The sequence below is a fragment of the Hyla sarda genome, chromosome 4 (genome assembly GCF_029499605.1).
Source record: "Hyla sarda isolate aHylSar1 chromosome 4, aHylSar1.hap1, whole genome shotgun sequence".
In the NCBI taxonomy this organism is placed as follows: domain Eukaryota; kingdom Metazoa; phylum Chordata; class Amphibia; order Anura; family Hylidae; genus Hyla; species Hyla sarda.
Genome location: NC_079192.1, coordinates 34,502,164 through 34,523,830, shown reverse-complemented (window position 1 = coordinate 34,523,830; position 21,667 = coordinate 34,502,164). Strand labels below are relative to the sequence as shown.

At 42.6% G+C, this 21,667-nt stretch overlaps 1 protein-coding gene across 2 annotated transcripts in view; it reads left to right on the top strand.

Annotated features, from left to right (window-relative positions):
- Positions 1-17,068, top strand: part of LOC130367760 (dynein light chain Tctex-type protein 2B-like) — a 35,135-nt gene extending 18,067 nt beyond the window's left edge. For both annotated transcript variants that reach the window (XM_056570499.1, XM_056570500.1), the window contains exons 3-5: positions 6,040-6,144; positions 13,718-13,774; positions 15,965-17,068. In XM_056570499.1, the coding sequence (XP_056426474.1) occupies positions 6,040-6,144; positions 13,718-13,774; positions 15,965-16,312 (510 nt within the window). In that variant the 3' untranslated portion in view covers positions 16,313-17,068. The remainder of the gene's footprint in view (positions 1-6,039; positions 6,145-13,717; positions 13,775-15,964) is intronic.
- The last annotated feature ends 4,599 nt before the right edge of the window (positions 17,069-21,667 follow it).

Here is a 21,667-nt window from a genome sequence, read left to right as displayed (position 1 = left end):
ATGATGTAATACTGCAGCATTATAACGGTATTATGAGCAAAGGGAATAATGATGTAATACTGCAGCATTATAACCGTATTATTAGCATAGGGAATAATGATGTAATACTGCAGCATTATAACCGTATTATGAGGATAGGGGATAATGATGTAATACTGCAGCATTATAACGGTATTATGAGCATAGGGAATAATGATGTAATACTGCAGCATTATAACGGTATTATGAGGATAGGGAATAATGATGTAATACTGCAGCATTATAACGGTATTATGAGCATAGGGAATAATGATGTAATACTGGAGAATTATAACTGTATTATGAGCATAGGGAATAATTATGTAATACTGCAGCATTATAACTGTATTATGGGCATAGGGAATAATGATGTAATACTGCAGCATTATAACCGTATTATGAGCCTAGGGAATAATGATGTAACACTGCAGTATTATAACCGTATTATGAGCCTAGGGAATAATGATGTAATACGGCAGCATTATAACCGTATTATGAGTATAGGGAATAATGATGTAATACTGCAGCATTATAACCGTATTATAAGCACAGGGAATAATTATGTAATACTGCAGCATTATAACCGTATTATGAGCATGGGGAATAATGATGTAATACTGCAGCATTATAACGGTATTATAAGCATAGGGAATAATGATGTAATACGGCAGCATTATAACCATATTATAACCACATGGAATATTTATGTAATACTGCAGTATTATAACCGTATTGTGAGTATAGGGAATAATTATGTAATACTGCAGCATTATAACCGTATTATGATCATAGGGAATAATGATGTAACACTGCAGTATTATAACCGTATTATGGGCATAGGGAATAATGATGTAATACTGCAGCATTATAAACGTATTATGGGCATAGGGAATAATGATGTAATACTGCAGCATTATAACCGTATTATGAGCATAGGGAATAATGATGTAATACTGCAGCATTATAACCGTATTATGAGCATAGGGAATAATTATATAATACTGCAGCATTATAACCGTATTATAAGCACAGGGAATAATGATGTAATACTGCAGCATTATAACCGTATTATGGGCATAGGGAATAATGATGTAATACTGCAGCATTATAACGGTATTATGAGCATGGGGAATAATGATGTAATACTGCAGCATTATAACCGTATTATGAGCATAGGGAATAATGATGTAATACTGCAGCATTATTATAACGGTATTATAAGCATAGGGAATAATGATGTAATACTGCAGCATTATAACCGTATTATGAGCATAGGAAATAATGATGTAATACTGCAGCATTATAACCGTATTATGAGTATAGGGAATAATGATGTAATACTGCAGCATTATAACCGTATTATGGGCATAGGGAATAATGATGTAATACTGCAGCATTATAACCGTATTATGGGCATAGGGAATAATGATGTTATACTGCAGCATTATAACGGTATTATGATCATAGGGAATAATGATGTAATACTGCAGCATTATAATCGTATTATGAGTATAGGGAATAATGATGTTATACTGCAGCATTATAACGGTATTATGATCATAGGGAATAATGATGTAATACTGCAGCATTATAACCGTATTATGAGGATAGGGAATAATGATGTAATACTGCAGCATTATAACGGTATTATGAGCATAGGGAATAATTATGTAATACTGCAGCATTATAACGGTATTATGAGCATAGGGAATAATGATGTAATACTGCAGCATTATAACGGTATTATAAGCACAGGGAATAATGATGTAATAGTGCAGCATTATAACCGTATTATAAGCATAGGGAATAATGTTGTAATACTGCAGCATTATAACGGTATTATGATCATAGGGAATAATGATGTAATACTGCAGCATTATAACGGTATTATGAGTATAGGGAATAATGATGTAATACTGCAGCATTATAACCGTATTATGAGTATAGGGAATAATGATGTAATACTGCGGCATCATAACCGTATTATGAGCAAAGGGAATAATGATGTAATACTGCTGCATTATAACGGTATTATGGGCATAGGGAATAATGATGTAATACTGCAGCATTATAACGGTATTATGAGCAAAGGGAATAATGATGTAATACTGCAGCATTATAACCGTATTATTAGCATAGGGAATAATGATGTAATACTGCAGCATTATAACCGTATTATGAGGATAGGGAATAATGATGTAATACTGCAGCATTATAACGGTATTATGAGCATAGGGAATAATGATGTAATACTGCAGCATTATAACGGTATTATGAGGATAGGGAATAATGATGTAATACTGCAGCATTATAACGGTATTATGAGCATAGGGAATAATGATGTAATACTGGAGAATTATAACTGTATTATGAGCATAGGGAATAATTATGTAATACTGCAGCATTATAACTGTATTATGGGCATAGGGAATAATGATGTAATACTGCAGCATTATAACCGTATTATGAGCCTAGGGAATAATGATGTAACACTGCAGTATTATAACCGTATTATGAGCCTAGGGAATAATGATGTAATACGGCAGCATTATAACCGTATTATGAGTATAGGGAATAATGATGTAATACTGCAGCATTATAACCGTATTATAAGCACAGGGAATAATTATGTAATACTGCAGCATTATAACCGTATTATGAGCATGGGGAATAATGATGTAATACTGCAGCATTATAACGGTATTATAAGCATAGGGAATAATGATGTAATACGGCAGCATTATAACCATATTATAACCACATGGAATATTTATGTAATACTGCAGTATTATAACCGTATTGTGAGTATAGGGAATAATTATGTAATACTGCAGCATTATAACCGTATTATGATCATAGGGAATAATGATGTAACACTGCAGTATTATAACCGTATTATGGGCATAGGGAATAATGATGTAATACTGCAGCATTATAACCGTATTATGGGCATAGGGAATAATGATGTAATACTGCAGCATTATAACCGTATTATGAGCATAGGGAATAATGATGTAATACTGCAGCATTATAACCGTATTATGAGCATAGGGAATAATTATATAATACTGCAGCATTATAACCGTATTATAAGCACAGGGAATAATGATGTAATACTGCAGCATTATAACCGTATTATGGGCATAGGGAATAATGATGTAATACTGCAGCATTATAACGGTATTATGAGCATGGGGAATAATGATGTAATACTGCAGCATTATAACCGTATTATGAGCATAGGGAATAATGATGTAATACTGCAGCATTATAAAGTTATTATGAGTATAGGGAATAATGATGTAATACTGCAGCATTATAACCGTATTATGAGCACAGGGAATAATGATGTAATACTGCAGCATTATAACCGTATTATGAGCATAGGGAATAATGATGTAATAGTGCAGCATTATAACGGTATTATGGGCATAGGGAATAATGGTGCAATACTGCAGAATTATAACCGTATTATGAGCATAGGGAATAATGATGTAATACTGCAGCATTATAACCGTATTATGAGCATAGGGAATAATGATGTAATACTGCAGCATTATAACGGTATTATAAGCATAGGGAATAATGTTGTAATACTGCAGTATTATAACCGTATTATAACCACAGGGAATAATGATGTAATACTGCAGCATTATAACCGTATTATGAGCATAGGGAATAATGATGTAATACTGCAGCATTATAACCGTATTATGAGCATAGGGAATAATGATGTAATACTGCAGCATTATAACCGTATTATAAGCATAGGGAATAATGATGTAATACTGCAGCATTAGAACCGTATTATGAGCATAGGGAATAATGATGTAATACTGCAGCATTATAACGGTATTATGGGCATAGGGAATAATTATATAATACTGCAGCATTATAACCGTATTATAAGCACAGGGAATAATGATGTAATACTGCAGCATTATAACGGTATTATGGGCATAGGGAATAATGGTGCAATACTGCAGAATTATAACCGTATTATGAGCATAGGGAATAATGATGTAATACTGCAGCATTATAACCGTATTATGAGCATAAGGAATAATGATGTAATACTGCAGCATTATAATGGTATTATGAGTATAGGGAATAATGATGTAATACTGCAGCATTATAACCGTATTATGAGCATAGGGAATAATGATGTAATACTGCAGCATTATAACCGTATTATGGGCATAGGGAATAATGATGTAATGCTGCAGCATTATAACCGTATTATGAGCATAGGGAATAATGATGTAATACTACAGCATTATAATGGTATTATGAGTATAGGGAATAATGATGTAATACTGCAGCATTATAACCGTATTATGAGCATAGGGAATAATGATGTAATACTGCAGCATTATAACGGTATTATAAGCATAGGGAATAATGTTGTAATACTGCAGCATTATAACGGTATTATAACCACAGGGAATAATGATGTAATACTGCAGCATTATAACCGTATTATGAGCATAGGGAATAATGATGTAATACTGCAGCATTATAACCGTATTATAAGCATAGGGAATAATGATGTAATACTGCAGTATTATAACCGTATTATGAGCACAGGGAATAATTTTGTAATACTGCAGCATTATAACCGTATTATGAGCACGGGGAATAATGATGTAACACTGCAGCATTATAACCGTATTATAAGTATAGGGAATCATTTTGTAATATGGCAGCATTATAACAGTATTATGAGCATAGGGAATAATGATGTAATACTGCAGCATTATAACCGTATTATAACCTTATTATAGGAATGATGTCATACAGCAGCATTATAACCTTATTATAGGAATGATGTCATACAGCAGCATTATAAGCTTATTATAGGAATGATGTCATACTGCAGCATTATAATCTTATTATAGGAATGATGTCATACAGCAGCATTATAACCTTATTATAGGAATGATGTCATACTGCAGCATTATAAGCTTATTATAGGAATGATGTCATACTGCAGCATTATAATCTTATTATATGAATGATGTCATACTGCAGCATTATAAGCTTATTATAGGAATGATGTCATACAGCAGCATTATAATCTTATTATAGGAATGATGTCATACTGCAGCATTATAATCTTATTATATGAATGATGTCATACTGCAGCATTATAAGCTTATTATATGAATGATGTCATACAGCAGCATTATAAGCTTATTATAGGAATGATGTCATACAGCAGCATTATAAGCTTATTATAGGAATGATGTCATACAGCAGCATTATAACCTTATTATAGGAATGATGTCATACAGCAGCATTATAACCTTATTATAGGAATGATGTCATACAGCAGCATTATAACCTTATTATAGGAATGATGTCATACAGCAGCATTATAACCTTATTATAGGAATGATGTCATACAGCAGCATTATAATCTTATTATAGGAATGATGTCATACAGCAGCATTATAACCTTATTATAGGAATGATGTCATACAGCAGCATTATAAGCTTATTATAGGAATGATGTCATACTGCAGCATTATAATCTTATTATAGGAATGATGTCATACTGCAGCATTATAATCTTATTATAGGAATGATGTCATACTGCAGCATTATAACCTTATTATAGGAATGATGTCATACAGCAGCATTATAACCTTATTATAGGAATGATGTCATACAGCAGCATTATAAGCTTATTATAGGAATGATGTCATACTAGAGCAGTATAAACTATATAGTAATTTCTCTACGGGTGATATAAGAAACATATGGGGGAAGATTTATCAAAAACCTGTGCAGAGGAAAAGTTGACCAGTTGCCCATAGCAACCAATCAGATCGCTTCTTTCATTTTGCAGAGGCCTTATTAAAAATGAAAGAAGCGATCTGATTGGTTGCTATGGGCAACTGGTCAACTTTTCCTCTGGACAGGTTTTTGATAAATCTTCCCCCATAGAGCATATAACAATCTGGAGTATTGTGTATAATAGGAGATAATATAATAATGTGGCACTTCTGTCATGTCCAGCCTATAAGGAATAAGCCGTCCCTGGGTAATGTGTCAGTCAGTACCCACGCCTCCTGGAGCATATCCGGCCTGCTCGCTGCGCAGAGGATGACCAAGAACTTTAAGGTAACTCTTATATGTATAGATGTCAGTGCTTCCCAACCAGGGTGCCTCCAGCTGTTGCAAAACTACAACTCCCAGCATGCCCGGACAGCCAACGGCTGTCCGGGCATGCTGGGAGTTGTAGTTTTGCAACAGCTGGAGGCACCCTGGTTGGGAAGCACCAATATATGTAATACGACGGGGAAACAAGTATCTCATAATAATATATTTAGACCTGTGTAAAATAAAATGTGCCATATAAAAGGTTAAAGGGGTACTCCGGTGGAAAACTTTTTTTTTTTTTTTTAATCAACTGGTGCCAGAAAGTTAAACAGATTTGTAAATCGCTTCTATTTAAAAAAAAAACTTAATCCTTCCAGTACTTATTAGCTGCTGAGTACTACAGAGGAAATTCTTTTTGGAACACAGAGCTCTCTGCTGACATCACGAGCACAGTGCTCTCTGCTGACATCTCTGTCCATTTTAGGAACTGCCCAGAGCAGCAATATGTTTTCTATGGGGATTTTCTCCTACTCTGGACAGTTCTTAAAACGGACAGAGATGTCAGCAGAGAGCCCTGTGGTCGTGATGTCAGCAGAGAGCTCTGTGTTCCAAAAAGAAAAGAATTTCCTCTGTAGTATTCAGCAGCTAATAAGTACTGGAAGGATTAAGATTTTTTCTTTAATAGAAGTAATTTACAAATCTTTTTAACTTTCTGGCCCGACATCGTTTTCGTGCGTAATTCGCACGTAATTCGCGGGCAATTTGCGCGGAATTCACGCGCAATTTGCGCGGAAATGGCTGAAAAACCCTTCACTTTTTTCTCCCCCATGTCCGCGCGCAATTCTGCGCAAATTGCACGCTAATTGTGCGCGAATTTCGCGCAAATTTTTTTTTATTTTTTCCGCCCGTAAATTTTTCAGAGTGAATTACTCTTCATTTACTCCATGTGAACGCACCCTTAATAGAGGGGGAAAGGGGCACTGGACTTCTTGGCATTATATGAACAGACAATTGATTTCAATGGAAACGATGTAATGCTTCGTTTGCACTGTGGTGGCGCTGCAGAGAAAATGAGCACTTCCTGGTTCCCCCAGTGATCTGATCATTGGGGGGATCCCAGTAGTGGAACACTTTTATTTATTTATGTACAATAAAGCAACATGGAGGGGAGTGAGGAAAGGTTTTTCATCTGCGTAGGTGCCACAAATGTTAAAGGGGAACTCCAGTGAAAAACATATATATATATATTTTTTTATCGACTGGTGCCAAAAAGTTAAAAAGATTTGTAAATTACTTCCAATTAAAAATCCTAATCCTTCAAGTACTTATCAGCTGCTGTATACTACAGAGGAAGTTGTGTAGTTCTTTTCTGTCTGACCACAGTTCTCTCTGCTGACACCTCTGTCCGTGTCAGGATAGGTTTGCTATGGGGATTTGCTCCTGCTCTGGACAGTTCCTATCATGGACAGAGATGTCAGAAGAGAGCACTGTGTTCATACAGAAAAAAAACTACACTACTTCCTGTGGAGCATACAGCAGCTGATAAGTACTGGAAGGATTAAGATTTTTAAATAGAAGTAATTTACAAATGTGTTTAACTTTCTGGTATTAGTTGATTTAAAAAAAAATAAAATAAATTCCACCAGAGTGTCCCTTTAAGAAGATTTTCCAGTCTGTTGATGTACCAGGAAGATCAGGATGAGCAGCTCTATAATGTATTCTATAATATGGCATTGGGCGGACATTCTGAATGACAATAAGGAAGGGTTGTAGTTGGCACTTAGGGACATTGAAGGGATTGTTTGGATTTTGGGAATATTCTGGCCACAGCTGAGGCAGGTACTTAGGGCAACACTGACTGTATATACAGGGCTATGGCTGTCCCAAGGGGCATGCTTTTATTCACTGAAAGCAAGGATATTAAAGGGGTATTCCAGGAATAAAAAAAAAAGGCAGGCCTTTTTTCTTTCAAAGACAGCGCCCTCCTTGTCTCCACTTTGGATCTGGTATTACAACTCGGCTCCATTCACTTCAATTGAGCTGAGCAGCAGAACCAAACACAAACTAGAGACAAGGAGGGCGCTGTCTTTGAAAGAAAAAAGGCCTGTTTTTTTATTCCTGGAATACCCCTTTAAGTATGTTACTCTGTGATTTATGTTTCATTGTACAGCAAATATTGTTCTATTTCATTACAAGGTTTTGGAATACCACCATTCCACCAGCAGGGGTCAGCAGCGCTCCCAGTTGCTGTCTAGAGAGTCCATAACCTGGCTGACACAGTATATAGGGACACTCTCTGGCTGACACAGTATATAGGGACACTCTCTGGCTGACACAGTATATAGGGACACTCTCTGGCTGACACAGTATATAGGGACACTCTCTGGCTGACACAGTATATAGGGACACTCTCCGGCTGACACAGTATATAGGGACACTCTCTGGCTGACACAGTATATAGGGACACTCTCTGGCTGACACAGTATATAGGGACACTCTCTGGCTGACACAGTATATAGGGGCACTCTCTGGCTGACACAGTATATAGGGACACTCTCTGGCTGACACAGTATATAGGGACACTCTCCGGCTGACAGTTTATAGGGACACTCTCTGGCTGACACAGTATATAGGGACACTCTCTGGCTGACACAGTATATAGGGACACTCTCTGGCTGACACAGTTTATAGGGACACTCTCCGGCTGACACAGTTTATAGGGACACTCTCCGGCTGACACAGTATATAGGGGCACTCTCCGGCTGACACAGTATATAGGGACACTCTCTGGCTGACACAGTTTATAGGGACACTCTCTGGCTGACACAGTTTATAGGGACACTCTCTGGCTGACACAGTATATAGGGACACTCTCTGGCTCACACAGTCTATAGGGACACTCTCCGGCTGACACAGTATATAGGGACACTCTCTGGCTGACACAGTATATAGGGACACTCTCTGGCTGACACAGTATATAGGGACACTCTCCGGCTGACACAGTCTATAGGGACACTCTCTGGCTGACACAGTATATAGGGACACTCTCTGGCTGACACAGTATATAGGGACACTCTCTGGCTGACACAGTATATAGGGACACTCTCTGGCGGACACAGTATATAGGGACACTCTCTGGCTGACACAGTCTATAGGGACACTCTCTGGCTGACACAGTCTATAGGGACACTCTCTGGCTGACACAGTCTATAGGGACACTCTCTGGCTGACACAGTATATAGGGACACTCTCTGGCTGACACAGTATATAGGGACACTCTCTGGCTGACACAGTATATAGGGACACTCTCTGGCTGACACAGTATATAGGGACACTCTCTGGCTGACACAGTATATAGGGACACTCTCTGGCGGACACAGTATATAGGGACACTCTGGCTGACACAGTATATAGGGACACTCTCTGGCTGACACAGTATATAGGGACACTCTCTGGCTGACACAGTCTATATGGACACTTTCCGGCTGACACAGTCTATAGGGACACTCTCTGGATGACATAGTATATAGGGACACTCTCTGGCTGACACCGTATATAGGGGCACTCTCTGGCTGGCACAGTTTATAGGGACACTCTCCGGCTGACACAGTATATAGGGGCACTCTCCGGCTGACACAGTATATAGGGACACTCTCTGGCTGACACAGTGTATAGGGACACTCTCTGGCTGACACAGTATATAGGGACACTCTCCGGCTGACAGTTTATAGGGACACTCTCCGGCTCACACAGTATATAGGGACACTCTCTGGCTGACACAGTATATAGGGACACTCTCTGGCTGACAGTTTATAGGGACACTCTCTGGCTGACACAGTATATAGGGACACTCTCGGGCTGACACAGTATATAGGGGCACTCTCTGGCTGACACAGTATATAGGGACACTCTCTGGCTGACACAGTATATAGGGACACTCTCTGGCTGACACAGTATATAGGGACACTCTCTGGCTGACACAGTATATAGGGACACTCTCTGGCTGACACAGTATATAGGGACACTCTCTGGCTGACACAGTATATAGGGACACTCTCTGGCTGACACAGTATATAGGGACACTCTCTGGCGGACACAGTATATAGGGACACTCTGGCTGACACAGTATATAGGGACACTCTCTGGCTCACACAGTATATAGGGACACTCTCTGGCTGACACAGTATATAGGGACACTCTCTGGCTGACAATCTATATGGACACTTTCCGGCTGACACAGTATATAGGGACACTCTCTGGCTCACACAGTATATAGGGACACTCTCTGGCTGACACAGTATATAGGGACACTCTCTGGCTGACACAGTATATAGGGACACTCTCTGGCTGACACAGTATATAGGGACACTCTCTGGCTGACACAGTATATAGGGACACTCTCCGGCTGACACAGTATATAGGGACACTCTCTGGCTGACACAGTATATAGGGACACTCTCCGGCTGACACAGTATATAGGGGCACTCTCTGGCTGACACTGTTTATAGGGACACTCTCTGGCTGACACAGTATATAGGGACACTCTCTGGCTGACACAGTATATAGGGACACTCTCTGGCTCACACAGTATATAGGGACACTCTCTGGCTCACACAGTATATAGGGACACTCTCTGACTGACACAGTATATAGGGACACTCTCTGGCTGACACAGTATATAGGGACACTCTCTGGCTGACAGTTTATAGGGACACTCTCTGGCTGACACAGTATATAGGGACACTCTCTGGCTGACACAGTATATAGGGGCACTCTCTGGCTGACACTGTTTATAGGGACACTCTCTGGCTGACACAGTATATAGGGACACTCTCTGGCTGACACAGTATATAGGGACACTCTCTGGCTCACACAGTATATAGGGACACTCTCTGGCTCACACAGTATATAGGGACACTCTCTGACTGACACAGTATATAGGGACACTCTCTGGCTGACACAGTATATAGGGACACTCTCTGGCTGACAGTTTATAGGGACACTCTCTGGCTGACACAGTATATAGGGACACTCTCTGGCTGACACAGTATATAGGGACACTCTCTGGCTGACACAGTATATAGGGACACTCTCTGGCTGACACAGTATATAGGGACACTCTCTGGCTGACACAGTATATAGGGACACTCTGGCTGACACAGTATATAGGGACACTCTCTGGCTGACACAGTATATAGGGACACTCTCTGGCTGACACAGTATATAGGGACACTCTCTGGCGGACACAGTATATAGGGACACTCTCTGGCTGACACAGTATATAGGGACACTCTCTGGCTGACAGTCTATATGGACACTTTCCGGCTGACACAGTATATAGGGACACTCTGGCTGACACAGTATATAGGGACACTCTCTGGCTGACACAGTATATAGGGACACTCTCTGGCTGACAGTCTATATGGACACTTTCCGGCTGACACAGTCTATAGGGACTCTCTCTGGATGACATAGTATATAGGGACACTCTCTGGCTGACACCGTATATAGGGGCACTCTACGGCTGACATAGTATATAGGGACACTCTCCGGCTGACACCTTATATAGGGACACTCTCTGGCTGGCACAGTTTATAGGGACACTCTCCGGCTGACACAGTATATAGGGGCACTCTCCGGCTGACACAGTATATAGGGGCACTCTCCGGCTGGTATATAGGGACACTCTCTGGCTGACACAGTATATAGGGACACTCTCTGGCTGACACAGTATATAGGGACACTCTCTGGCTGACACAGTATATAGGGACACTCTCTGGCTGACACAGTATATAGGGACACTCTCTGGCTGACACAGTATATAGGGACACTCTCTGGCTGACACAGTATATAGGGACACTCTCTGGCTCACACAGTATATAGGGACACTCTCTGGCTCACACAGTATATAGGGACACTCTCTGGCTGACACAGTATATAGGGACACTCTCTGGCTGACACAGTATATAGGGGCACTCTCTGGCGGACACAGTATATAGGGGCACTCTCTGGCGGACACAGTATATAGGGGCACTCTCTGGCGGACACAGTATATAGGGACACTCTCTGGCGGACACAGTATATAGGGACACTCTCTGGCGGACACAGTCTATAGGGACACTCTCTGGCTGACACAGTCTATAGGGACACTCTCTGGCTGACACAGTCTATAGGGACACTCTCTGGCTGACACAGTATATAGGGACACTCTCCGGCTGACACAGTATATAGGGACACTCTCTGGCTGACACAGTCTATAGGGACACTCTCTGGCTGACACAGTATATAGGGACACTCTCTGGCTGACACAGTATATAGGGACACTCTCTGGCTGACACAGTATATAGGGACACTCTGGCTGACACAGTATATAGGGACACTCTCTGGCTGACACAGTATATAGGGACACTCTCTGGCTGACACAGTATATAGGGGCACTCTCTGGCTGACACAGTATATAGGGGCACTCTCTGGCTGACACAGTATATAGGGGCACTCTCCGGCTGACACAGTATATAGGGACACTCTCTGGCTGACACAGTATATAGGGACACTCTCTGGCTGACACAGTATATAGGGACACTCTCTGGCTGACACAGTATATAGGGACACTCTCTGGCGGACACAGTATATAGGGACACTCTCTGGCTGACAGTCTATATGGACACTTTCCGGCTGACACAGTCTATAGAGACTCTCTCTGGATGACATAGTATATAGGGACACTCTCTGGCTGACACCGTATATAGGGGCACTCTACGGCTGACATAGTATATAGGGACACTCTCCGGCTGACACCTTATATAGGGACACTCTCTGGCTGGCACAGTTTATAGGGACACTCTCCGGCTGACACAGTATATAGGGGCACTCTCCGGCTGACACAGTATATAGGGACACTCTCTGGCTGACACAGTCTATAGGGACACTCTCTGGCTGACACAGTTTATAGGGACACTCTCTGGCTGACACAGTATATAGGGACACTCTCTGGCTGACACAGTATATAGGGACACTCTCTGGCTGACACAGTATATAGGGACACACTCTGGCTGACACAGTATATAGGGACACTCTCTGGCTGACACAGTTTATAGGGACACTCTCTGGCTGACACAGTTTATAGGGACACTCTCTGGCTGGCACTATTATGGGAGCTCTTTGTATTGCACTGTTATGGGGACCCTCTCTGGCTGGCACTGTTATTGGGACACTCTTGCTGGCAGCTAAGAGGGGCCCTCTCTGGCTGTTGCTGTTAAGGGGACACCCTTTGGCTGTTACATTTATAAGGCATTCTCTGTGGCACTGTTATGGGGCACTCTCTGGCTGGCACTGTTATGGGGGTGACCTCTAGCTGTTGCTATTATGGGGCATTCCCTTTATGCCACTGTTTATAAAAAACTATCTGGCTGATAATGTTTATAGGATCACTCTCCTCCTGGCACTGTTAACGTGGGCACTCTCTAAGTAGCATTGTCAATAGGAGCCCTGCTCAGACATTGTTAATGGGGGCAATAACGCTGCCCATGGGGCACTCTTGCATTGTAGATGAGGGCGCTGTATGTGATAACTCATACCCTTGTGTCTCCGTTAGGAGAGAAGAGCCCACAAAGTAGCGCTGGTGAAGAAGATAGAAATCGTAGAACCCCAGGTGAGTGACGCCACTCGATAGGGCAAAATTTATTATTTTTCAAGAATTATTTAGCATTTGTTATTGTTTAATGCAGTGTTTTCCAACCAGGGTGCCTCCAGCTGTTGCTAAACTACAACTCCCAGCATGCCCGGACAGCCGAAGGCTGTCCGGGCATTCTGGGAGTTGTAGTTTTGCAACAGCTGCGGGCACCCTGGTTGGGAAACACTGGGCTATACTGTTTAAATGCTGCTGTCAGTTTTGAAAACGGCATCTACATGGTTAAAATAGTTGTCAGTCTGGGCATGCTGGGAGTTGTAGTTTTGCAACAGCTGCGGGCACCCTGGTTGGGAAACACTGGGCTATACTGTTTAAATGCTGCTGTCAGTTTTGAAAACGGCATCTACATGGTTAAAATAGTTGTCAGTCTGGGCATGCTGGGAGTTGTAGTTTTGCAACAGCTGCGGGCACCCTGGTTGGGAAACACTGGGCTATACTGTTTAAATGCTGCTGTCAGTTTTGAAAACAGCATCTACATGGTTAAAATAGCCATCAGTCTGGGCATACTGGGAGTTGTAGTTTTGCAACAGCTGGGGGCCCCCTAGTTGGGAAACACTGGGCTATACTGTTTAAATGCTGCTGTCAGTTTTGAAAATGGCATCTACATGGTTAAAATAGCCTTCAGTCTGGGCATGCTGGGAGCTGTAGTTTTGCATCATCTGGAGGTCCACAGTTTGGAGACCGCTGTTATACGCTGTTCCTTTTCACAAGGTTTAAGAAATTCTCCCCCAATATCTTTATCTCCCTCCCCCCCCCCCCCCCCTCCCCCAATAGGGCGATTTTGTACTTGCAGGCTCCTCTCCCATAGATATCTACGCCGGTCATAAACGCTTCAATGACCGATGACACCGTATTACCACTGCACAACTCACCGGGGCCCATGCTGTGGTTGCCATGGCGACAAGATCGCCCCGGCATTCTCAGCAGCACGGCATTGAGAAGGCAGAAAACTGGGAAACTTCATCAAGTCCCGTCGTCATGGCAACAATGGCGCAGAACCGACCGGGGTGAAAGAAAGAGAAAACATTAACATTTTTTTTAAATTTTTTTTATTTAAAGGGCCCATTTATTAAAAAGCGACAGGATAACGTATGCCCCGTGGTTGACTACCCCTCCTGCTGCATTTTAGTGCCCATCCCTGGCCTTTGTTAGCCGATAAATAACATGTTAAATGGGGTTATCCTGGAATAGAATCTAGAAGAACACAGCACCACGCCTGTCTTCAGGTTGGGTGTGGTATTACAACTTGGCTCCATTCACTTTAATGAAACTGAGCTGCAGTACCGTACACAACCTGAGGAGGACAGGGGTGGCGCTGTTTTTCTACTGAAACACCACACCACATTTGTGTGCTGTCCTGTTCCCACCATAGGGCTACATTGGGGACAATGGGGCAGAAATATCAAAGCCTGTGCAGTGAAAGAGTGGCGCAGTTGCCCATAGCAACCAATCAGCTCGCTTCTTTCATTTTTAAAGAGACCTGTGAAAAATGAAAGAAGAAATCTGATTGGTTGCGAGGGGCAACTGCACCACTCTTACCCTTCACAGGTTTTGATAAATCTCCTCCAATGAGGGGAGATTTATCAAACCTTCTGCAAAGGAAACGTTGCCCAGTTGCCCATAGCAACCAATCAGATCGCTTCTTTCACTTTGCAGAGGCCTTGTTAAAGAGGTACTCCGCTGCCCCACCCTTCGGAACATTTTGTTCCAAACGCTTGGAGCAGGCGGCGGGGGGGGGGGGGGGGGGGGGTGACGTCACGCCCCCTCAATGTAAGTCTATGGGAGGGGGCGTGGCTGCTGCCACGCCCCCTCCCATAGACTTACATTGAGGGGGCGTGACGTCACGAGGGGCGTGACAGTGACTTCACAACCCCCGCCGCCTGCTCCAAGCGTTCTAAAGGAATGCCGGGTACTGCACAGAGATCGCGGGGGTCCCCCGCAATCAGACAACTTATCCCCTATCCTTTAGATAGGGGATAAGATGTCTAGGGATGGAGTACCCCTTTAAAAATAAAAGAAGCGTGCTGATTGGTTGCTTTGGGCAACTTTTCCTCCAGACAGGGCAGTAGTGCCCAATTTTAGGATACTCTGTCTTTTTTTCTGTATTATTTATACATTTTGAGCAATTTTTTTACTTTTCTCTAACCCCAGCCTCCATCCTTTGCCTCCCGGCCACCTGAGAAGGTCCAGGTCTCCGCCATCCGGCAAATCCTGGAAGGCTACCTCCCCCTGCGGTTGGGGGACACCACCTACGACCCCAAACAAGTCCCATCGCTGGTGAAGGAGATCAGCGATGAGATCAGGAGCCAGGTGAAGAAGGTCCTGCCCGCCCGATACAAGATGCTCTGCGTGGCCACCATGGGTGAGAGAGGTCAGGAAGACATCAAGGTGGTCAGCCGCTGCCTCTGGGACCCTCACGCCGACAACTACGCAGCGCACGTCTACCAGAATGACAGCCTCTTCTGTGTGGTGTCTGTATACACTGTGTTCTGCGAGTGACTCTGCCTCCATGGCCCCAATATACAGCATAACTATGTCCTCCCGTCCCTATACACTCACTTTATTAGGTACACCTGTTCAATTGCTTGTTAGCACAAACGGATAATCAGCCAAATACATGGCAGCAACTTAATGCATTTAGGCATGCAGATGTGGTCAAGACAACTTTCTGAACTTCAAACTGAGCATCATAATGGGGATTTAAGTGACTTTGAATGTGGCATGGTTGTTGGTGCCAGTCAGGTCGGTCTGGATATTTCACAAACTGCTGATATACTGGGATTTTCACACACACACACACACACAACCATCTCTAGGGTTTAGAGAGAATTGTCCGAGAAAGAGAACATATCCAGTGAGCGGCAGTTGTGTGGATGGAAATGCCTTGTTTCTGTCAAAGGAGAATAGGCAGAATGGTCCGAGATGACAGAAAGGCAACAGTAATTCAAATAATTTAATTCACTTGTTACAACCAAGGTTTGCAGAATACATCTCTGAACGCACAACACGTTCCAACCATGAGGCAGATGGGCTACAGGAGCAGAAGACCACACCAGGGGCCACTTCTGTCAGCTAAGAACAGGGAACACAGGCTACAATTCACACAGGCACCAAAATTGGACAGTGGAAGACTGGAAGAACGTTGGCTGGTCATATGGGTCTCGATTCCAGCTATGACATTCAGATGGCCGGGCCAGGATTTGTCATCAACAACATGAAAGCATGGATCCCTCCTGCCTTTTATTAGGTTCAGGCTGGTGGCGGTGTGATGGGGGGGGGGGGACATTTTCTGGGCACACTTTGGGCCCCTTAGTACCAATTGATCATGGTATAAACCTGAGAGCCTACCTGAGGAACTGCGTGATGTCATCATGTCTATATGGAGGAATTGTGTGATGTCATCATGTCTATATGGAAGAATTGTGTGATGTCATCATGTCTGTATGGAGGAATTGTGTGATGTCATCAAATACGTATGGAGGAACTGTGTGATGTCATCATGTACGTATGGAGGAACTGTGTGATGTCATCATGTCAATATGGAGCATAATCTCTGAGGAATTATTCCAGCACCTTGTAGAAAGTATGCCACCAAGAATGGAAGCAAAAAGGTGTCCAACATGGTGCTAGTGAGGTGTACCTAATAAAGTGGCATGCGAGATAGTGGGGGTCCCCAGCGGCGGGACCCCCGCGATCAGACATCTTGTCCCCTATCCTTTAGATAGGGGATAAGATGTCTTAGAGCTGGAGTACCCCTTTAAATGCAACTAGGGGTATAATGAGTTTCCATGGGGCCCCATAGCAAAGTTCTCTCATATGAGCCCCTTACTTAGCAAGGTAAAACATGATTATTTTGATCTCTATTATGCCCAGAGTGATGGCACATGAATAGGATGATGCACATAGTGACGTCACAGAACAGAATGCACACAGCGATGTCACAGTACAGAATGCACAATGCACACAGTGATGTCACAGTATGGAATGCACACAGGTGACATCACAGTACAGAATGCACACAGAGATGTCACAGAACAGAATGCACACAGCGATGTCACAGTACAGAATGAACACAGTGATGTCACAGTACAGAATGCACAATGCACACAGTGATGTCACAGTATGGAATGCACACAGGTGACATCACAGTACAGAATGCACAAAGCACACAGCGATGTCACAGAACAGAATGCACACAGCGATGTCACAGTACAGAATACACAATGCACACAGTGATGTCACAGTATGGAATGCACACAGGTGACATCAAAGTACAGAATGCATACAGTGATGTCACAGTATGGAATGCACACAGGTGACGTCACAGTACAGAATGCACACAGGTGAAGTCACAGTACAGAATGCACACAGTGATGTCACGGTATGGAATGCACACAGTGATGTCACAGTATGGAATGCACACAGGTGACATCACAGTACAGAATGCACACAGCGATGTCACAGAACAGAATGAATACAGAATGCACACAGTGATGTCACAGTATAGAATGCACAATGCACACAGTGATGTCACAGTATGGAATGCACACAGGTGACATCACAGTACAGAATGCACAATGCACACAGCGATGTCACAGTACAGAATACACAATGCACACAGTGATGTCACAGTATGGAATGCACACAGGTGACATCAAAGTACAGAATGCACACAGCGATGTCACAGTACTATACTGTATACCTCTAGTGGTCATCTGCTGAATCCGGGTCCAGGGAGAGGTAATTGGCTGTTGTAGAGCAGGATCTACATTGGGAAACTGATCCTCATTATCATTACATTTCAATAAAACATGAGCACAGTGCTTGTTGATCTTTGGTATTTCCATAGCTAGTGACCAGGGCGGTTGTATACATGCTGATACACGGGAGACCCCGGTCTAATGATTACTGGGGGGTCCCGGCAGTAGGACACAGGATAGGTGATACTGTAACCTTGGGACAAAGTTATTTGAACCCTTTAGAGAAGCCCAGGGAAATATTTTTGCTTATACAGAGTGCAGTACAGGCCATTATTACAGTGATTCGTGGGGTAAATAGCACTACTATTTTGAGAAAATCATGGAAAATGCAACATGTGAACACAGCTGTAGGGGAGGTGTATATATGTATATCCTGATCCCATAGAGAAAGCAACAGTATACAGATAGATCTGCAGGGGAGTGTATAACTTCTATATATCCTGAGCTCATAGAGATAGCAGCAGTATACAGATAGAGCTGGAATGGAGGTGTATAACTACTATATAGTCTGATCTCATAGAAATAGTAGCAGTATACAGATAAAGCTGGAGGGGAGGTGTATAACTACTATATATTCTGATCTCATAAAGATAGTAGCAGCAGTATACAGATAGAGCTGGAGGGGAGGTGTATAACTACTATATATCCTGATCCCACAGATATAGCAGCAGCAGCAGCATACAGATAGATCTGCAGGAGAGGTGCATAACTACTATATATTCTGATCTCATAGAGATAGTAGCAGTATACAGATAGAGCTGGAGGGGAGGTGTATAACTGCTATATATTCTGATCCCACAGAGATGGTAGTAGCAGTATACAGATAGAGCTGGAGGGTAGATGTATAACTACTATATATCCTTATCTCATAGAGATAGCAGCAGTATACAGATAGATCTGCAGGGGAGGTGTATAACTGCTATATATCCTGAGCTCATAGAAATAGCAGCAGTATACAGATAGAGCTGGAGGGGAGGTGTATAACTGCTATATATTCTGATCCCACAGAGATGGTAGTAGCAGTATACAGATAGAGCTGGAGGGGAGGTGTATAACTGCTATATATTCTGATCCCACAGAGATGGTAGTAGCAGTATACAGATAGAGCTGGAGGGGAGGTGTATAACTGCTATATATTCTGATCCCACAGAGAAGGTAGCAGCAGTATAAAGATAGAGCTGGAGGGGAGGTGTATAACTGCTATATATTCTGATCCCACAGAGATGGTAGCAGCAGTATACAGATAGAGCTGGAGGGGAGGTGTATAACTGCTATATATCCTGATCCTATAGAGCATTATTTCCCAACCAGTGTGGCTCCAGGTGTAGCAAAACTACAACTCACAGCATGCCTGGACAGCCATTGGCTGTCAGGCATGCTGGGAGTTGTAGTTCTGCAACACCAGGAGGCACACTGGTTGGTAACCACTATATCACATTAAATAAACTGGCACTGCTGGTGTTATGATGCCCCCATGGAATGAAGATGCCCTTGGTCTCATTACATGTATATGATCTTTAAGAATGACCCCCCCCCCATAATGTCTACTAATACCACCCGCCCCAAGGCTTTATCATCTCAGTCACGTGATCTCAGTCCGCCGCAGTGAAGCACTTACTGCGCATGCGTCATTTTATCCCTTTCCCTCCTCCCCTCTCAAGTGCGGTTCAAGCCTCGCCGAGATCGAAGAACGCCGCATCCAGCATCTGATTGGCAGCCGGCGAATGAATGAGAGGCCACGCCCACTCTTCGCTTTAATACTCTTCAGCCACGCCCCGTTCGTGTCACGTGAGCGGCGTGTGAAGCAGGAGCCGCCATGATGGTTAGGCCAGGTGGTCCATTCTTCGGGAAAACAAAGGATGTGATGAAGACGCAGTGTACGGGTCCCAATGAGGACAAGAGAGTAATACACAGACAGAAATAAAAAGAATACGTGAAATACATACAGCTTTATCTATGGTGGCAATAAAACATGAAAAAATGTGAAAAAGTTATATAAAACATGAAAAAATGTGAAAAAGTTATTTTCCACAATATGCAGTACAACTTCTACAATGGATAATGTCGCTGAGAAACATTTACCCTTAAATCAGTGTTTCCCAACCAGAGTGCCTCCAGCTGTTGCAAAACTACAACTCCCAGTATGCCCGGACAGCCAACGGCTGTCCGGGCCTGCTGGGAGTTGTAGTTTTGCAACAGCTGAAGGTCCACAGTTTGGAGACCACTACTGAATATGAATCATTTATGGGAATCTGAAGAACAAACAGACCACCCGTTCAAATAGTTGAATATGCCTTGTATCAGATGCATGATGCCTTGGTCACATGATGCGTCCTAACCTGTTTCTAGGCAGAAAGTTCTAAAAGACTGTGTGAAGTGGCCATAGTTAAGGGCATGCCGGGAGTTGTAGTTTTGCAACACCCTGGTTGGGAAACACTGCCTTAAATTAACCCTTTGGTGTGGTGAAATGGCGTTTCAGTCCCTAAATAAAGATGGGTGATCCTATCTAGTGCCAGAGACAGTCACACATGTACAAACTTTAGAATAGGCAAAAATCTGTGAATTCTGACAGAAACAGCTCCACATCTGTGCTCAGTTTGTGTGGGGTATTGCAGCTCAGTTTCCTTGAAGTGAACGGAGCCGAGTTGTAATACCACATACATCCTGAAGACAGGGGTGGTGCTGTTTTTCTATTTATGGATTAGCCCCACACCTTGGGCAAAATCGTGTCTGTTGGCAATTATGAAATTGGGTGTGTATTTCTTGTGGCTCTGAAGGACTCAGCACTTCCATCTATTATATAAAAAAAAAATATATATATATATATATATATATATATATATATATATATATACTACGTAATACCTAAGGCTGCATTCACATCTCGTTTTCGCAATACGGTTCCCGTATCCGGTTTCAGTGAAAAAAACGTATGGAACCGTATTGCAAACCGTATGTATAGACATTTCATAGAAAACCGTACGCCAAACGTAGCATCCTGTTGTGTACGTTTTGCATAATCTACGGTTTTATCCGTTTTTCTCCCGTACACAAAACCGTAGTCTACTACGGTTTTATGTCCGGGTGAAAAACC